This window comes from Ostrinia nubilalis, chromosome 21 (assembly GCF_963855985.1).
Source record: "Ostrinia nubilalis chromosome 21, ilOstNubi1.1, whole genome shotgun sequence".
NCBI lineage: Eukaryota > Metazoa > Arthropoda > Insecta > Lepidoptera > Crambidae > Ostrinia > Ostrinia nubilalis.
The window spans coordinates 2,239,340-2,258,844 of record NC_087108.1 but is presented as its reverse complement, the minus strand read 5'-3'; the positions used below and the strand labels follow the sequence as shown (position 1 = coordinate 2,258,844).

Here is a 19,505-nt window from a genome sequence, read left to right as displayed (position 1 = left end):
TTGGGCCTTTGTGCGTGATTTGTGGTTCTTTTTCTACTCCAACCAACTCAAATCACTCCAAAAAGTGAGTAGCCTGATCCATGCCGTTACAAGCTTCTGGCAGTAAGACTGGAGATTCTAGAATTAAGCCCAATGATTTATCACGCTCCTGAATTCCATGTGGCTCTTCTGCCTCCATGCAGCCTCTGCATAGTGGGCTCTCTGTCACACCTATGTCCCCATCAAGTTAGCAGTCCCCGGTCTATAGTCCATGTCCCGCAAGTGGGGCGGCGTGGTGCTGGTGGGCCCGCCGCCGGCCGCGTGCGCCGCCGCCGCCTGGGCGCCCGACGCGCGCCCGCTCATGGGCACCTTCGTGGCGCAGCTGAGGACGCTGCTGGGGGTGCCTGATATGGTGAGTGCTAGTTCTTAGACTCTTACAGGCTGTTTGAAGACCATGAGATGCTGCTCTGGCTGGTGAGACCGCTATAGGAGTGGATGATGAGCTACCAAGTGTCTTAATCTGGGCGTGCCTGATATGGTGAGTCCAAACTTAGAAGGGTTTGGAAGCTGATAACAAGGTGGCGAGTGTCTCAATGTGTCAAAGATGCCTATTTTGAAATAGTCAAGTGTCATGTGATATGCGACACCTTCGTCTTGCTCTGAGGAAGCTTCTAGGGGTATCTGATATGGTATGTTCAAACTTTAGGGTGTTACAGGCTTGGTAAAAACTATTGGAAGCTGATGACAAGCTGGCGACTGTCTTAATGTCTCAACAAGATAGCAGCATATCCAGGCCGCTGCAAGCTTCTGACAAATGCTGAAAATTTGGAGGATTTCCGCCCATGATGTAGTGAGTTCAAACTTAGGGTGTTGACAAGCTAGCGAGTGTCTTAATGTATCAAAGAAGCTAAGATGCCTGCCCAGGCTGCTATACCCTCAGACAATAATACTGCAGATTCTAAAATTAAGCCTAATGATTTATCACGCTCCTGTATTCCATGGACTCCTGCTATAGCATTTTTCTGCCTCCATGCAGCTTCTGCGTAGTGGGCTATCTGTCATACCTATGTCCCTATTAGGTTAGGAGACTTAGGAGTCCCCAGTCTATAGTCCATGTCCCGCAAGTGGGGCGGCGTGGTGCTGGTGGGCCCGCCGCCGGCCGCGTGCGCCGCCGCCGCCTGGGCGCCCGACGCGCGCCCGCTCATGGGCACCTTCGTCGCGCAGCTGAGGACGCTTCTAGGAGTACCTGATATGGTGAGTCTTGGTACAGGACGGTTGGAAGGCTGTGGATGACCATGAGAAGCTACTCTGGCTGGTGAGATGGTTATAGGAGCGGATGATCAGCTACCAAGTGTCTTAAAGTGTCAAAGATTCCTATTTTGAAATAGTCAAGTGTCATGTGATAAGTGACACCTTCTTGGGGTCCCTGATATGGTGAGTATATATACTACTTGATTTATAAGGGCTGCTGATGATAAGTTGGCGAGTGTCTTAATGTCTCAACAAGTTAGCAGCCTATCCAGGCCACTGCAAACTTCTTACAAATGCGAGATTTTCCGTCCATGTTGTAGTGAGTTCGAACTTAGGGTGTTACAGGCTTGGTAGAAGGTATTGGAAGCTGATGACAAGCTAGCGAGTGTCTTAATGTATCAAAGAAACTGAGACGTCTGCCCAGGCTGCTATACCTTCCGGCAATAATGCGGGAGATTGGAGAACTTGAGCCCGTTGATCTACCACACTCCTGCATTTCATGGTTTTCTGCTATGGCGTTTCATCTGCCTCCATGCAGCCTCTGCATAGTGGGCTGTCAGTCACACGTATCTCCCTATCAAGTTAGCAGTCCCCAGTCTATAGTCCATGTCCCGCAAGTGGGGCGGCGTGGTGCTGGTGGGCCCGCCGCCGGCCGCGTGCGCCGCCGCCGCCTGGGCGCCCGACGCGCGTCCGCTCATGGGCACCTTCGTCGCCCAGCTGAGGACGCTTCTAGGAGTACCTGATATGGTGAGTCTTGGTTAACGAAGGTTTACAGGCTGTTTGAAGGTTGAGAAAGATCGTGACAAGCTGTTCTGGCTGGTGAGGTGGTTATAGGAGCGGATGATGAGCTACTAAGTGTCTTAAAGTGTCAAAGATGCATATATTGAAATAGTCAAGTGTCATGTGATAAGTGACACCGTCGTCGCGCAGCTGCGGTGCCTGATATGGTGAGTTCTAGTTCTTAGACTCTTACAGGCTGTTTGAAGGTTATAGAAGACCATGACAAGCTGCTTTGGCTGGTGAGACGCCTGTAGGAGCGGACGATGAGCTACCAAGTATCTTAATGTGTCAACGATGCCTATTTTGAAAAAGTCAAGTGTTATGTGATAAGTAACACCTTCGTCGCGCAGCTGAGGACGCTGCTGGGAGTGCCTGATATGGTGAGTCTTGGTTAATAAGGGTTTATAGGATGGTTAGAGGGTTATGGAAAACCATGAGAAGCTATTCTGGCTGGTGAGACTGCTATAGGAGCGGATGATGAGTGTCTTAATGTGTCAACGATGCATATGCCGCCTGGGCACCAAATGTCTGCCTCACTATTGTAGTTCTTAGACAATTACAGGTTAGTTTTAGCATTCCCCAGTTTCTAATTGTTTTTGTCCTTTGTGCGTGATTTGTGGTTCTTTTTCTACTCCAATCAACTCAGATTACCCCAAAAAGCGATTAGCCAGTTAAAAAAGTGATATGTTGAAATGATTGGTTAATTTTTGTGTTTTACATCTTGTAATTAGTGCATTTCGGCAGGTGACGGTCCCGGGTGCATTCTTGGTGCCGCTACGAGCGGTGTCCCCGCGACGTTGGGAGGTGGACGCGTTGCTGCGTATGCGCACGCTAGAACAGCTCACCAACGCTCAGCGGACGCTGCTCTCGCTCGCACAGCTGCTGGGTAAGCTAATATCTACGTCATATACTTCATATCCACCCAGGTAACAGTCTCGGGAGCCTACTTGGTGCTGCTGCAAGCAGTGTCTTCCATCAACGCTCAGAGAACACTGCTCTCGCTCACTCATCTACTGGGTAAGCTGGAAACTTATGTTTTGTAACAATTAGTGTAGCCCAGGCGACTTAGTGTCCCCTAGGCGTCAGTCCCGGGCCCACACTTGGTGCCGCTGCGAGCAGTGTTCAACCTTCAACACTCAAAGAACACTGCTGTCGCTCATTCATCTACTGGGTGAGCTAAAAACTATGTCTTGTAATAAGTGTCCCTCAGGCGTCTGTCCCGGGCCCATACTTGTTGCCGCTGCGAGTGGTGTCGCCCATCAACACTCAGAGAACACTGCTTTCGCTTGCTCAACTACTGGGTAAGCTAAAAACTATGTCTTGTAATTAGTATCCCCCCAGTAGGCCTAGGATGCGCGCCGCGATAAGCGTTTATCACGCCATTTTATCGATTTTTCGCGATAAGCCCATACGTTTGTCGTCTAAAATCTTAGATAAGATATCACGGCGCGCGTCCAGCCCGGCTGGAGACAGTCCCGGGTGTATTATTGGTGCCGCTACGAGCGGTGTCCCCGCGACGTTGGGAGGTGGACGCGTTGCTGCGTATGCGCACGCTAGAACAGCTCACTAACGCACAGCGGACGCTGCTTTCGCTCGCACAGCTGCTGGGTAAGCTAATATCTACATCATATACTTCATATCTACCCAGGTAATATTCCGGGAGATTACTTGGTGCCGCTGCAAGCTGTGTCGTCCGTCAACGCTCAGAAGACGCTTCTCTCGCTCGCTCAACTACTGGGTAAGCTGAAAACTACTAGTGTCCCCTAGACGACAGTCCCGGGCCCACACTTGGTGCCGCTGCGAGCAGGGTTGCCCATCAACGCTCAGATAATACTGCTGTCGCTCGCTCAACTACTGGGTGAGCTGGAAACTACTTCTTGTAATAAGTGTCCCTCAGGCGTCTGTCCCGGGTCCATACTTGGTGCCGCTGCAAGCTGTGTCGTCCATCAACGCTCAGAAGACGCTTCTCTCGCTCGCTCAACTACTGGGTAAGCTGAAAACTGCTCGTGTCCCCTAGGCGACAGTCCTGCGCCCATACTTGGTGTCGCTGCGAGAAGGGACGTCCATCAATGCTCAGAGAACACTCCTGTCGTTCGCTCAACTACTGAGTAAGCTGGAAACTACGTCTTGTAATAAGTGTCCCCTAGGCGACTGTCCCGGGTGAATACTTGGTGCCGCTGCGAGCAGTGTTCAACCTTCAACACTCAAAGAACACTGCTGTCGCTCGCTCAACTACTGGGTAAGCTGGAAACTACGTCTTGTAATACGTGTCTCCTAAGCGACAGTCCCGGGCCCATACTTGGTCGATGTTGCCGTGGCGCTGGGAAGTGAACGCTGGAGGTGGTAAACTCAATAATGCATAGCAGACGCTGCTCAGAGAACACTGCTGTCGCCCGCTCAACTACTGGGTAAGCTGGAAACTACGTCTTGTAATCGGTGTCCCCCAGTACGCCTAGGATGCGCGCCGCGATAAGCGTTTATCAGCCATTTTATCGATTTTACGCGATAAGCCCATACGTTTGTCGTCTAAAATCTTCGATAAGATATCACGGCCCGGCTGGAGACAGTCCCGGGTGCCTTCTTGGTGCCGCTACGAGCCGTGTCGCCGCGGCGTTGGGAGGTTGACGCGTTGCTGCGTATGCGCACGCTAGAACAGCTCACCAACTCATTAAAAAACTAAAAAAACTCATTAAAACTCATTTATTTCTGTAAATAGGCTTAAAAAAAGCACTTTTACACGTCCCAGTATTAACCCTACCACTGCTTCAGGACAATAAATGGGCAAAGGCAACGCACAAAGGACGCTACTCTCGCTTGCTCATCTACTGGGTAAGCTGGAAACTACTTCTTGTAATAAGTGTCCCTCAGGCGTCTGTCCCAGGTCCATACTTGATGCCGCTGCATTCGATGTTTCGTGGCGCTGGGAAGTGAACGTTGGAGGTGGTAAACTCAATAATGCATAGCAGACGCTGCTCAGAGAACACTGCTGTCGCTAGCTCAACTACTGGGTAAGCTGGAAACTACGTCTTGTAATCGGTCTAAAAACTATTTCATGTAATTAGTGTCCCCTACGCCTAGGATGCGCGCCGCGATAAGCGTTTATCACGCCATTTTATCGATTTTACGCGATAAGCCCATACGTTTGTCGTCTAAAATCTTCGATAAGATATCACGGCGCGCATCCAGCCCGGCTGGAGACAGTCCCGGGTGTATACTTGGTGCCGCTACAAGCGGTGTCCCCGCGACGATGGGAGGTGGACGCGTTGCTGCGTATGCGCACGCTAGAACAGCTCACTAACGCTCAGCGGACGCTGCTTTCGCTCGCACAGCTGCTGGGTAAGCTAATATCTACGTCATATACTTCATATCCACCCAGGTAACAGTCCCGGGAGCCCACTTGGTGCCGCTGCGAGCAGGGTCGCCCTTCAACGCTCAGATAATACTGCTGACGCTCACTCATCTACTGGGTAAGCTTGAAACTTATGTTTTGTAATAATTAGTGTAGCCCAGGCGACTGTCCCGGGCCCACACTTGGTGCCGCTGCGAGCAGTGTCGCCCTTCAATGCTCAGAGAGCACTGCTGTCGCTCGCACAGCTACTGGGTAAGCTGGAAACTACGTCTTGTAACTCGTATGCGTCTTAGAGTAGCTCACTAACATGCAGAGGACGCTGCTGTCGCTCGCGCAATAGGGATGTTTCCTGGGTAAAAAAGCAAGAATTTTAATTAGTCCGTCAGTTAGCTTATCAAAAACTACTCGACACGTACTTTTCACTTTTTAAAACTAATGGAAATGTAAAGAGATAAAGCGTGGCAAAGTTCTAAAGAAAAGGCCCGTGACGTCAGTGAGTGCGTAAAAGTGCAGCACTTTGTGACGTCGCGCGGAACTTCAACGCACTATAACTTTGTAATTATTTGTTTGATTGACAATTAAAAATATACGTGTCCAATAAATTTTTATATTAAAATTGACGGACTAAAAAAATTTTTTTAGGAAACTAGCCTATTGGTAGTTAATTAGAAAATTCTTTTACATATTTGTATTTTGGCCATGAGCGGATTGCGCATAGTGTTACCTACTTAGCTATGTCAAGTAAAGCAAGCTGTTAAAAACATGCCAATAAACTCCAGCAATAATAAAGGACTATTAGAGTCAGTATTTTACAAATAAATTTTGATTATATGAAAGACTAACATTTTGGCGCTGCATTTGATTTGATGTCCCTCATTTAATAGAAAGAAAGAAAAGAAGAAAAACCCCCTATAATTCTGAGTCCTTCCCAGATAAGTTTCAAGTATAGCATGCCTTACTACTGCTGATCTTGGACGCTCTTACATATTTATATTTTTAATATCAAATGTTTTCTTCAACCCCCAGGTGAAATCTCCAACATCGTAATAAACGACGAAGTGGGGGCTTCCATAAACGCAGCCGTGGACAGCATCCACCGCGCCAACGAGCTGGCTGCCCAAGGGAAACTGCTGGAGGCCTACCGCGAGTCGCTGCGAGCGCACGCAGCGGCTGAAAGCGCTTTTATGGAGCCCAGTCTACTGGCGTTATTGTACTTCCCTGATGACCAGAAGTGAGTTCTAGGACTTCTATGGTCGTTAAATATACTTACGATATTGGTACCTAGGCCGTGTGGTTTCGGCAGAGCAGAGGCTCGGAGCTGTAGTGGAAACCGAATGACCTAATGATGATCGGAACCTATCGGATCGGCCAATCGCCAATCCAAATAAAGATGATGAAAGTAAAAAAAAACGTTTTACTCCAAATTCTACGCTGTCATAAGTGATGTGCTAAACAGAGACCAGTGGGTCTAGTCAAAACGCACTTTAAAATCGCAAACCAGTCGCAAACAAATAAACAAATCGCAAAAGAGGTTGGATAACAAAAAAGGCTTAGTCAAACGGCAAAAAATCGAATCGCAAAGCCCTACCTATCGATAATCGAAAGACTGGATTGAAATTTCCCATACAAAGGCTTAGCCAACATGCATTTAAGACTCAATCAAAATCGAATCGAATCGCAACACCCGCCATTTTCATTGCGATTACTAAAACCCCGGTGATAAGCTTGGATTCGATTGAAAACCAATAGGGTGAGTTGCACCACCTAACTTTAAACGTAACTATGACCTTAACTGGTGTTTTTTGTATGGAGTTTGACAGATTTTAGACGTTTGTCAAAGTTAAACTAAGATGGTGCAACCCACCCTAAGGCTGTTTTGACAAATCCGTATCGCGATGTCGTTTTGACAGCTAGTTTGACAGCGAAGCATAGACGTAAACAGAGAGCAGAAAGAAGGAAGAAACTAATTTAAAAAAAAAAGCTAGAAAAAGTAAAAACAATCGCAAAGTCATAGACATTTTTTAACTTTTATTCGATTTTGAATGAACTTTTATATCGCCGCGTCGTTGGTGGTTCAATGTGCATTTTGGCTGCCATTTTCCGATCGAATCGAATCACTGGTGACGCGGCGACTGACATTAGTGAAAACTTCCCATTGGTTTGCGATGGCATTTTGACTAGACCCACTGTGGAGACAGGTCAGGTGGACACAAATGTCACTGCTGACAGGCTGCAACCTCAGACATTAATCACTGTGACATGATAATGAAACAAGCGGAAGTTAGTGTTTTGAGGCATTCCTTGGAGAGATGTCAAGCTGTCTGGACAAAACTTCAAAATAGCTCACATTTAACTAAATATGACGGTCACACACCCTTATTTCAGATTAGGTGATCTTAGATCTAGTGATCTCAGTATCTTAGATAATAATCGATCGAAAACATGTCCAGTCAGCTTGAAAAACCACTTTTCGCCTGCAGTGAGCTGCCTGATTATAATAATATTATTATTATGGTCCTGCTGAAAATCATTGTCCTGGCATGCTCCCGGAGCAATCAGGATGTACTGAGAATCCCTTTTTCTTTTTCGTCGAATTAATTGTGTACCTAAATAAAATCGTTTCTTTCTTTTTCTTTGCAGATACGCGATCTACATCCCTCTGTTCCTGCCGATCATGTTCCCGGTCGTGCTGTCTCTGAAGAACCTGCTGCTCTGGCTGCGCGGCAAGCCGTCTAAGATCAAGACCGACTAGAGTGTACACCAAATAATATAATTATATAGTTGTGAATACATTTATTTATTAGGGAATTTTGTGTATTTATTTATATTTGGTTATTATAAACCTTTACAATGAGAGCTTGTATTTATGCTCGCGCGTGATATAGATGACCCACGCTGAACTGTCCCACCAAACTCAATGACAGGGGGGCGCTACCATCGTTCAACTATTTAAGGTTTCCAACATGGCAAAAATCGTAACCAGCTATCCGGTATAGACGGTGGCGCCCCGTTGTCAATGTCATGGACAGGACAGTTCAGTATTTTGGAACTATATTACCTTATTTGACAGTGGCGCTAAGATGTGCGTTCCCTTCGAGAGGCCACTGTGGAAAACGAAGGTTTCGTATACATAAAGATTTAGCAGAACCTCTAAAACAAATGTAGCCAGAATTATAAATTTGTAGGTGTTGTAAGTTAGACGCTACAACTCGCCGAATGTGGTCCCTCAGATGAACTATGTCAAATGCCAAATTACTGAATCTGACCAAATAAGATGATTTTGATGAATGGTAATATTTAGGAGGTAAATCGTAGGGCTACATACGAAAATAAGAGCTCTGCATAGTTACTGCAAATAAAGAAAATCCAATCAGACGATGGGCCCTCAGTTCTCCAGTGCACAAAATTTACTTTAATGCTACAAATTGGAACTTGAGACTAAGTTTCTTTGGTAAGGTTTTAATTTTAGCAGAAGTAGCCACAATGCTACCCTGAGAGTACAGGGTTTATATATTCTACTAGTACAGAATAAAAGCTCTAGTAAAGTGAGCCCTCGGAACACACGCTAAAAACCAATTCCATGATAAATATCTCGCCCAACTCATTGTTTGATAAAAATAGTTTACAGCATTTTATGTACAAAATTTGCAGTTTAAAATTGTATTCAAATATTATTGCTATGTAAAGTATTTAAAGAAATATCTTGCTTTTTAAATTCTCCGTAATGATTTTGTGTATGTTAACCACATTGTTATCCGATTTTTTTAGGAAACTCAAAACAAAAGTATAAGTAGGTATTCTGTACGATTGCCTGAGAGGTATTTTGAGATAAATCCGAGTCTATTGATTTTATTTTAATTAAATACGACGTAAAAATTATTTTACTTAAATTACCTATGCATTGTGTGATACGGAATAGATTTAGAGCTGTGATACAACAAAATCGATTAATGCCGCGGTTCATTAATCAGAATGTAGGCGCGAACTAGCGATATATATTTTACAATATTATACCTATGAAATACAGTCCGCTTTTAATTTACATATCTTAAGTCTAGTCAGACCCTAACAGTAGCAGTGAATCGTTCGTTCGTTTCAGCCAAAAGACGTCCGCTGCTGGTCAAAGGCCTCCCCCAAAGATTTCTACAATGGCCGGTCCTGTGCCGCTCGCATCCAGGTACCTCCTGCGACCTTCACCAAATCGTCGGTCCTGCCACGCTACGTCTTCCGGCTCCTCGTCGCCACTCAAGTACTTTCCTGACCCAGCGGCCATCAGCTCTACGAGCTACGTATGCCCCGCCCAAGCTGCCACTTGATTTTAGCGATTCTGCGGACTATGTCAGTCACTTTGGTTCTCCTACGAATCTCCTCATTTCTGATTCGATCACGTAGGGAAACTCCGAGCATAGCTCGCTCCATGGCCCTTTGGGTGACCTTGAGCCTTCATGAGGCCCATAGTAAACAACCACGTCTCAGATCCGTATACCATCACTGGCAACACACACTGGTCAGTCTTAAATAAATAAAATAATATAAAAAGTATTTATTTCAGATAATTTTTTTAATCGTGGTATTGGTTGTGTAGGGACACTTTTTCTAGTTATCCATTAATTTTCTGATGTGTGGTTACCCTAATACGAATATTTTGTTCACACATAAATGAGTCAGTTTTATTTCAAGAAAGGAAATATTTACACACCACACAGATACTTAAGTTTGTACTACGAAATGACTACGTTTTTATAGTATTATGTGTAAATTAATACACCTTCCACCTTGTCTCTAAATATGATAACTTTTTTCTGAAACGTGTGGCCCGAGGGCTCACTTTACTAGAGCTTTTATTCTGTACTAGTAGAATATATAAACCCTGTACTCTCAGGGTAGCATTGTGGCTACTTCTGCTAAAATTAAAACCTTACCAAAGAAACTTAGTCTCAAGTTCCAATTTGTAGCATTAAAGTAAATTTTGTGCACTGGAGAACTGAGGGCCCATCGTCTGATTGGATTTTCTTTATTTGCAGTAACTATGCAGAGCTCTTATTTTCGTATGTAGCCCTACGATTTACCTCCTAAATATTACCATTCATCAAAATCATCTTATTTGGTCAGATTCAGTAATTTGGCATTTAACATAGTTCATCTGAGGGACCACATTCGGCGAGTTGTAGCGTCCAACTTACAACACCTACAAATTTATAATTCTGGCTACATTTGTTTTAGAGGTTCTGCTAAATCTTTATGTATACGAAACCTTCGTTTTCCACAGTGGCCTCTCGAAGGGAACGCACATGGCGCTAAGGGGGCATAGTGTGAGTTTACATCAAACTCATTCGATATACTGCGTTAAAATAAATGTAAGATTTTAGTTCTTGAAAGTTTCTGCTAGGGGCGCTATACAATCCGTGATACATTTATTGTCACTTTTTTACGCAGTCGATATCGAAAACTCACACTACGCCCTGTAGGCCTAGGATACGCGCTGCGATAGACTTTTATTGAGGCATTTTTTCGATTTAGTTAAAATCGTCGAAAAATGCGGTAGTCCTTCTACCACTTCAGCGCTTACTCGTTGGCGCCACTAGCGACATAACCATAATAGACAGTGGCGCCAACGAGGGTTTTCGCGAGTGAAAAATCTGCCAGATGTCAATACGTAGATGAGAGGTCCAAATCATGAAGCTACAGATAAAAATGGAGGCCAGACTCCCAATACCTACTTGAAGCACAAACTAAGTATCAGTATCTCGCTCTCTGTGGGCAGACTTGCTCTTTCTAAATAAACAAAAAATATAAAATTGCTCAAATTCAATGAAACCAATGTAAAATCTTTATTTCTTGACATAGGTATCATTAAAAATGATAAGTGTAGTTACTGGTAAAACGTTTTAGGAAGAAATTACTGTAAAAAATGTGAAAAATGTTTACAATGATCCAATGTCGGAAATCACGAAATAAACACTTACGCGTGGAATCTTATGTCACTTCCAGGACAGCACGTACTACCGCAACCACGCACTACAAAATTTTGCACCAATTCTTGTGATAAAACAATGATTATTTCCTGTAAACAATCTCAAACGAAATTAACTGCTTAATAAACAAAATAGTAAACAACCGCCATGATGGGCCGGATTGGGCCGATGTTGCCACATGGTACCGATTACCCAGGAATTGGGATTGTAATTCCCTGATTCGCCAACACATTAAGCCTAAATGGCCGACAATTTTGTGATTTTTTATTTAACTAGGTAATCTTAGTTTCAAATATTAATTATTTATTTGTTTAACTTCTGATTTGGTTAGTGTATTGGCTATTTCGAAGAATTTACAAGGAGATTTAAATCAGAAGATAGCAATACTACAGTTCACACTAAAAAGAGAGGTAGGGCCGCAGAGAGCGAGATAGATATAAGTAGGTATTTGACTCAAGTTTTGTTCCAAACTCTGCCCTCCATTTTTATCTGTAGCTTCATGGTCCAAATGCTGCATGATTGGTGGATTTTGACATATCTATCTGTCAATGTCATGTCATGCGGATTTTTCAATCGCGAAAACCCTCACTGTGGAGCAAATGATTTAAAGAAAATTAATAAATGAAGTTCATTTTGTTTAGGATTTTTAAACTTTCATAAATATGGCGTTTGAGTTGCATTTGATATCTTTGTAGAATTAAATTTTTGTAGCTCATGAAAGTAATTTCAATTGACTAGCCTCGCGAGTTTGAATCGACTAGATATTGCAATAAAGGTTTTTAAATAAAACTTGAATTTGCTTCACATAATATATTAATACTGAGGTACTTATCCACAATGAAAATTCACTCATTACATTAACATTATGATATCGTGCACATTATAGAGTTGTGTTAGTTTATACCTTATCCTTAAATACAGGAGTAACAAGAATGGAGCTCGCATCGAATGCCTGTGATATGTGACATATACTTGATATATTTGGTATCAAAACCTTCGCAATTCGATGTGTAACTCAAGTAAAATGAGTATACTTTTGAAAAAATTTGTTTCATAGAACAACAACAAAAAACAAAATTTTAACAAAGCAGGGTTTTCAGCAGTAGGTATGTAAGATTTATTTCTATACGCTCTTAATGAACGAAATCGTCTCGCTCAACAAACCCTTATCACTATTTTGCTTTGGCAATAAAATTACTTATTTTAAATAATGCCTTGTTTTCTTTCTTTCACAATTTAATTTAGGTCTTACCCAAGGGTCGAACATAGTCACACTAAAGAAACCCTGCAATAAATAATTAACAAACGAATGTATAATAACAAAACACATTAAAATCCTAACTTTACGTCATCATCAGTAAGTAGAATTACATTTGCATCCTCAAAAAGTGTAAACGTTTCTAAGGGTGCAATTTAAGTTTCCTATCAATTCTTGCAATAGCTTACACGTACCGCGTTATACCGTATTCACTGGAACAACTACATAACATTAATTTAGTTTAACTTAATTCATTATGACTCGATCCAGTCGGTTTCCGTCAACATAGCAATGTTCTCCCCTTTTCCGGGTAAATATTCGAACTCCCAAAGGGAGTTTGCTAGGACCAGTGTTTCTCCCTCATTCACATCGAAATGGAGAGTGAAACAGTCATCCTCGCATGGCGCTCTAGGCTTCAGCTGGACCTGAGTCTTGCCTTTCAGTTGAGACATGATGATCAGACCGACATCGAGTTCTAAATACTTGTATCTGTGGGTCTCGTAGTTTCTGGAAAGGAGCAACCAGTTGAAATGCGAAGGGGGGATATGTGGGGATAGGAAATAGGGTCGTGGAGCAAGGATCCTGAAGGATTTGACGGCGCGGATGTCGCAGTTTTGGAAGTGGACGAACCAGCTAGGGATGTCGGTGTCGGTGATTCTGGAGACGATTTCTTCAAGGTCCATGGGTTGGCGGCCAAGGCGGATATTTGTGAGGACTCTGCAAGGAACGGAGTCTCGGAGGCGGTCGTCGCTGGTGATAAGGCTGGTCAGGTTCAGCTCTGATCGGGAGTTGGACCAGTCGTAGTAAGCGTCAACCACGATGACCGGCGCACCGCGGAGCAGGTGGTGGTTGAACACGGTGTTGTAACTCGCGTCGGACACGCGGTCGATGGTTTCTGAAATGAATTGTTTTATTATGAATGGAAATTAGTGTCTAGTATCAACTAAAATATACAATCTCTGCTCAGAAAAGAACGTTACCTACTGGCATTTAGTTTGCCTTTATTGGAGTTCTTTTGTAAAATAAATAATCAAGTGATATTTTTATTTTATTGAATTTTAATCTTTATTTCTAAAAACAAGACTGAAAACTTAATAACTTAGATAAATATAAAATAAAAAGTATTCTTTATAACAATAATTGACACGAACGCACCCAAATATTCTCACTACTTATAGATGACCCACGCTGAACTGTCCCACCAAACTCAATGACAGGGGGGCGCTACCATCGTTCAACTATATGGTTTCCAACATGGCAAAAATCGGAACCAGCGATCCGGTATTGACGGTGGCGCCCCACTGTCAATGTCATCGATAGGACAGTTCAGTATTTTGGAACTTTACTCGTAAAATAATAAATGGAAGTTAGCGATGTGTCTTTGTTTATCTAATTACTAATAATAGCAAATTAATTATAATTAAAAACGTACTTATAGCCTCGCAAGCGACACACTCTGCGGGCGATACGAAATTGTTGTCCAAGTTCTGGGGCTGGGACCTCTCGATCAGGCATTTGTTGTAGTACAGCGGGGTCCAATCCCAAATAGGCAGGAGTTTTATCAACACAATCCTCGCCACGGCCGACGCGTGCCACTGAAACGTGTCCGTTTGGCTCACCGTGTAGCCAATAGCCAAAACCATCACCAGGAACATAAACACCCTCGTCCACCTCTTTATGGAGGCCTTGCGCACCGCATTCGTCAGCGGACGACATATTAAATCCATCTCCTCATCAGACATACCAGCTTCTTTACAATACTCGTAAAACGTACGCACTTCCAAGTTAATCAACTCGAATTTCTCGCGTTGAGACATTTTTGCCACGTTTTTGAGACTCATTTTCGATGTGACCTACTCACTCGGAGCGATCAATAATAAACTTGCGACGCGGCTATCCTATCGATGGAATGAAAATTCGCGCGCGCGCTTTTACGCCTACTTTTTACTTTCATATTGCAACATTGTGCGACGGAAGTCTTTGAGTATAGCAATACTGGTAACTTATTAGAAATTAATTATTGAATAAAATAAATTAATACTTATATTTTATTTAATAAATTAAGCAATATAGTTTTATTTACAATAAATACCATTTGTAAATTTTTTTACCAAACGTTCACTTAAAATTATTAAAATTACAATCGTTTATACTTAAAATAAATCAATAAAATATTACCATTATAATAATAAAGACAAATAAATTATTATTTTTATTAAACAAAATAAAAAAGAAAAGATTTTTTTACTTTCTCTTTTTGCTATGTATAAAAAACAATGTGTCAAAACAATTTTCTTTTGTGGCAGCACCAAAAGTCAAATACCTTTTCCGCCATATTGAAAGTTATTCGGTGGGAAGTTGGTCAAACGTTGACCTTATTCAATATTTCTATTTATTGTGCTACAATATTAATTCAAAAAGTGTTTTAAAAATTCTTTAGTATATTTAACTATTTGTTTGTAGTGATTGATATACAAATAAGTGTGTTTTGACATTTTTGCAATTCGTTTGACGAATACGTCATAGCGCCATGTTGTATTCCTGCGCTGATTGCAGGCACGAGAAATCTGCCAACCCGTTTATTTTTCGGGATTAGTTCCCGAGAATAAATCGAACTGCGATTTTGTACTCAAATATATTTTAGTTTATATTTGTTGGCAAATGTCAAACAACTTTAGTGAAATCGATGCATCCCTGTTGTCGCATTTCGAGTGTTAACTCCTAATTTCAACTGCAGTTTTGTGCATCCGCGAAAGTTGAAAGGACTGTGTTGTAAAAGAAAGAAGTGACAATTAGCCAAAATTCCGGTCCCTACGCGCAGACGAGAAGGTGCCTACCCGCCGGGGCAGTCGGGCGAAGGAGACATGAACAACAAACGTAAAAATCGCCAAGGACCGCCGAGGTAAACGTAGTTTCATCGCTAACTTTGTGATCTAGGATGACATGTCTTTGTTGTAACTCGTGCGATTTTTCGATGGTGTTGTCACGTTGACAGTTTTTGTGGTGTCTGTAGCGTGGGGAGGGCCGTGTCGGCGTAAACAAGAGTTGATGAGTTCGCGATCGTGCGTTGGGTGTAACGCTGTCATGCTGCGTGCGGTGCAGCGCGCTACTGCTAGTCTAGATGCTTGCCCTACTTTGCTCGAGTACTCCGATTAATATAGACGCGTGCGATCAGCTGATCCCAGTGCCTAATTTATTAACCACGGTACTTATTCACCCTTCCTGCCGGATTTGTAGCCCCACTCGCGTCTATTTCGAGTGTTGTAAGTTATTTTTGATATACATTTCACTTTTACTTTCTTGTTTCCACTCTCAGGTGCATTAGTGAGACGTTAACCTGTTCATTATTGGTTGAGACATTAACGGAGAGAGTAGGAAGTGAGATCCATTTGTCAACAGTGCTTTTACTCCATTCCTTCTAGGAAAGATCAAGTTTTGGCAAAAATCCAGGGGTCCTAATTACGAGTCTTTTGTTTTAGTTCATTTGTTAGTGATTGTAAGTTTAAATGTCTTTGTGATTGTGTTGTGAGATGGTATCCCGTTGGTTGGTTGCTACAATGTTATCTATTGTATTCCAAATAGCTGTTGTCAGCATGTACCTACTTCCTATTCTGTTATCAATATTTTAACCCGATGGTTGTATGCCAGTTTTAACAATAGTGAAATAACATGTTTTAACAATGTAGGTTAGTAAAAGTTTTAGATAAATCATTTATTTGCTCATCTAGCATAAATTATACTTAATAAAGATGTCACATAAATGGCCTGCAGTCAAGTTTTCTTCAATTCAATACACTTCATGGACTCACAATATGAAATTACTCCATCAATATGTAATTTTCCATCAATTAAGTTATCTGTTGTTGTTTTGACGTCTAAAATTTAATGAAAATGCAAGTTTTAGTCCAGAAGCACTTATTAGTTACTAATCAAAAAACCTAATGATAGCATTATCACAGTTATCATTATCTTCTTCTTAGTATCTTTAACAAAACAGAATAACTGCTATATCGTAAAATACCCCCTATAGTCTGCGTCTACTAACATTGACCATTTACATGCATAAACTGCCTGTGCTAAGTGAAATAACATTGAAATCTCCGAGTTGCAACAGATTTTGACCATTTCTTAAGATTACGAAGCTTTAACTTCTTATAGACTCATCATTCCGTACTGTAATATATTTCTATTTACCAGTTATCAAAATCAGTGCTATATCTGAAAAGAGGTCTTATTTGTATCTATTTTTAGTTCAAGGTTCAGTGGATGCTTCATTTGAATTTCATGGGAGCTTGGAAAAGCATGAATTGAATAAATTACTTTAAATTTACATCCATCGTTCAAACATTTGCCCGCAATTCATGGGTCCGTTGTGATTTTCGAACATAATATTACCATAAAATTGACAATGTTGCATCCTGGTTGTACAATACCTGGATTGGTTATTGTATAATTGTATTAAATAACCTAGTTAAAATTGACACTTTAAACAATTAAAAATTGATAACTGGAAATACCAAATAGCACCCAGCCATTATTTCTAATGAGTAAGATTCTTTCAATGTACACAGTGTCAGGATGTAATTAATATAATTGTTTAATTTTCGTTACACAATCTGTTTAAGTACCTACCATCAATTAGCTAAAAATTTGATGATGTCAACATGCTAGGAATGCATTACAAAGTTGATCTTTAGTTGGTCTATTAGTTGCAATGAATGAATTTAAAATGAAATATGTAAGCGAATATTTACGATGCTTAACATTAATTAAAAGTGCAATAAACCATAACATCAGTCAAATCAACCATGGAACACAGCACTAGATATTTATGATTTATAAGTTTAGTGACCTTATGCTTTGCAAAATTAAGTAATTAATTGATGTGCCAGATATAATGCTAAATTTAAAATTAAATAAGTTACATTTAATACACAATAAGAACCTTATTATTAACTTTTATAGAGTTCATATGTCAAGTAATACGACCAGCACAACTTTTTGAACTGTTCCAGGTTGGTATTCCAAACAAATCCAAGAAACTTTAAACTTTTTGTGGTCCCTTTTAACCAGATTATAGTTGCCAATTTCCGCCTCCTACCATACAGATTTCTTCACTTTAGTTTGGCTGGGCATGTTATTCGATATCATACTTGTGTCAACCAAAAGACGTCCATAAGACTATGACCTCCCAAGGGCCTCCATAATAACATTGATCTGATGATTGATTTGACGGACACCTTTATCACTACCACTGCCTCTCATAGACCACACTGAGGAATTGATAGTCATCACCAAATGACATACCTGATAATGATGATAAGATAATTAACGCTTGGTTAGATTTTTATTTTTAGATAACCTAAGGTTGTTATTACACGCACTCGATGAAAATGGATGGAAGTTATTATTAATAGCAGGCATATTACATTACTCACACACTAGCCCAATTTTTCTATTAACCACTTAAATTCAGTGCAGAATATGACTTTTAGAGTTCAACAAATAAACATTTTTGTTTTGAAGCAGGTACTGCCTTTGGGCTTTGGATTGTATTTTCTAATAGAATCATTTAGGGCCACTCGCAAACTTTTGCATTCAATACCACGCTAGTCACTCTTCAGCAAACATATTTTTCTCAGTTGTCTTAACCAAAATTTAAAAAGTACATTAACGTTTTCTAAGATATGTCAAAACTTTGTTCAAGTAGAAATGCCGCGCTCTGTGTTAAGCCTTCGATCATAATCTTCACCCAATAGCTATTAGGCATCACAAAACCTGACAAAGACCAATTAATTGAGCGCCCTTCTCCGCCAACCACAAAAATTCCTTCACTCCGACGTTTGTTGTATGTAACTGTCAGGAATGTAAAGTTTTCCGAACCGAACCAACTGCATGCCATGTGCAGCGGCTGCAAGTGTTGCTAGTGCTCCAAGTGCTGTTGCCAGCCATTTCATAAAATACACATACAAACCAGTAATGCAGCATCTGCTATACAAGCTGTCGGCAATTGCAGACGTTGCAGTTTGCAGCTCGGTTCAGAATAGCACCTTCTTAACTTTCTCTAGGTCAAGGATGCACAAACCGCGGCCCCCTATTTATATGCACCCCGCCAGCGACATAATAAAAATAAGGAAATACAACCGGAACCTTTATTCACTTGTTTTATCTGCGGCCCGCTTTTAGCTCAGAATCTGCCCGAGTGGCCCGTGCTCCCAGTAAAGCACATAGCAGATTTATCAACTCGAAAAGGGATCAAACACCGTATAGTTCCAAAATACTGAACTGTCCTATGCATGACATTGACAGTGGGGCGCCACCGTCAATACCGGATCGCTGGTTCCGATTTTTGCCATGTTGGAAACCATATAGTTGAACGATGGTAGCGCCCCCCTGTCATTGAGTTTGGTAGGACAGTTCAGCGTGGGTCATCTATATCGCCTTTCGTGAGCTGTCATCGCCTTTCGCGCGCTGTCATCGCCTTTCGCGCGCTGTCAATCCCGAGGCAGTGAGTGAGAGAGGACAAGTGTGCGTTGCAGTATGGAGTTTCATACAAAGAATACTGACCGCCTCGAGTTGGTACGGTTACGACCAGTGGCGGATTGACAGTTTTGCCGCCCGTAGGCTAGGGTGGGGTTGGATCTTTATTTAACTTTTATCTTCTGAAATCGAGTAAGCGTCATCTGAAATCTGCCGCCCCTAGGACTCTGCCGCCCCTAGGCCGTGGCCTATACGGCCTATTGACAGATCCAGGACTGGTTACGACCCCTTTTCAGGTTGATAAATGTGCCACGTCGTTTAGGGCCCTCGCGCGTTAGTCGCATTTGCAATGCACTACAGAAGCGATGCCAACGCGCTACAGCAGCGCGACTGTATCGATGCAAACGCGCGACTATGTCGGAAGACATCGGGA

General features: G+C 42.1%; 3 protein-coding genes across 3 annotated transcripts in view; 2 read left to right on the top strand and 1 right to left on the bottom strand.

Annotated features, from left to right (window-relative positions):
- The window catches only part of LOC135082428 (GPI transamidase component PIG-S), a 107,282-nt gene extending 99,067 nt beyond the window's left edge, over positions 1 to 8,215 (top strand). The window contains exons 10-16 of the mRNA XM_063977223.1: positions 248 to 391; positions 1,090 to 1,233; positions 1,834 to 1,977; positions 2,361 to 2,390; positions 2,755 to 2,896; positions 6,386 to 6,590; positions 8,000 to 8,215. Of these exons, the coding sequence (XP_063833293.1) occupies positions 248 to 391; positions 1,090 to 1,233; positions 1,834 to 1,977; positions 2,361 to 2,390; positions 2,755 to 2,896; positions 6,386 to 6,590; positions 8,000 to 8,111 (921 nt within the window). The 3' untranslated portion in view covers positions 8,112 to 8,215. The remainder of the gene's footprint in view (positions 1 to 247; positions 392 to 1,089; positions 1,234 to 1,833; positions 1,978 to 2,360; positions 2,391 to 2,754; positions 2,897 to 6,385; positions 6,591 to 7,999) is intronic.
- Positions 8,216 to 11,999: 3,784 nt separating this feature from the next.
- LOC135081974 (uncharacterized) lies at positions 12,000 to 14,479 on the bottom strand. The gene is made up of 2 exons (XM_063976721.1): positions 14,025 to 14,479; positions 12,000 to 13,487 (listed from the first exon to the last, which is right to left on the bottom strand). Exons 1-2 carry the CDS (start codon positions 14,431 to 14,433, stop codon positions 12,847 to 12,849), a joined length of 1,050 nt encoding a protein of 349 aa, XP_063832791.1. The 5' UTR covers positions 14,434 to 14,479; the 3' UTR covers positions 12,000 to 12,846.
- Positions 14,480 to 14,935: 456 nt separating this feature from the next.
- Positions 14,936 to 19,505, top strand: part of LOC135082427 (ataxin-2 homolog) — a 41,202-nt gene continuing 36,632 nt past the window's right edge. Inside the window, exon 1 of the mRNA XM_063977222.1 lies at positions 14,936 to 15,494. Within this exon, the coding sequence (XP_063833292.1) occupies positions 15,457 to 15,494 (38 nt within the window). The 5' untranslated portion in view covers positions 14,936 to 15,456. The remainder of the gene's footprint in view (positions 15,495 to 19,505) is intronic.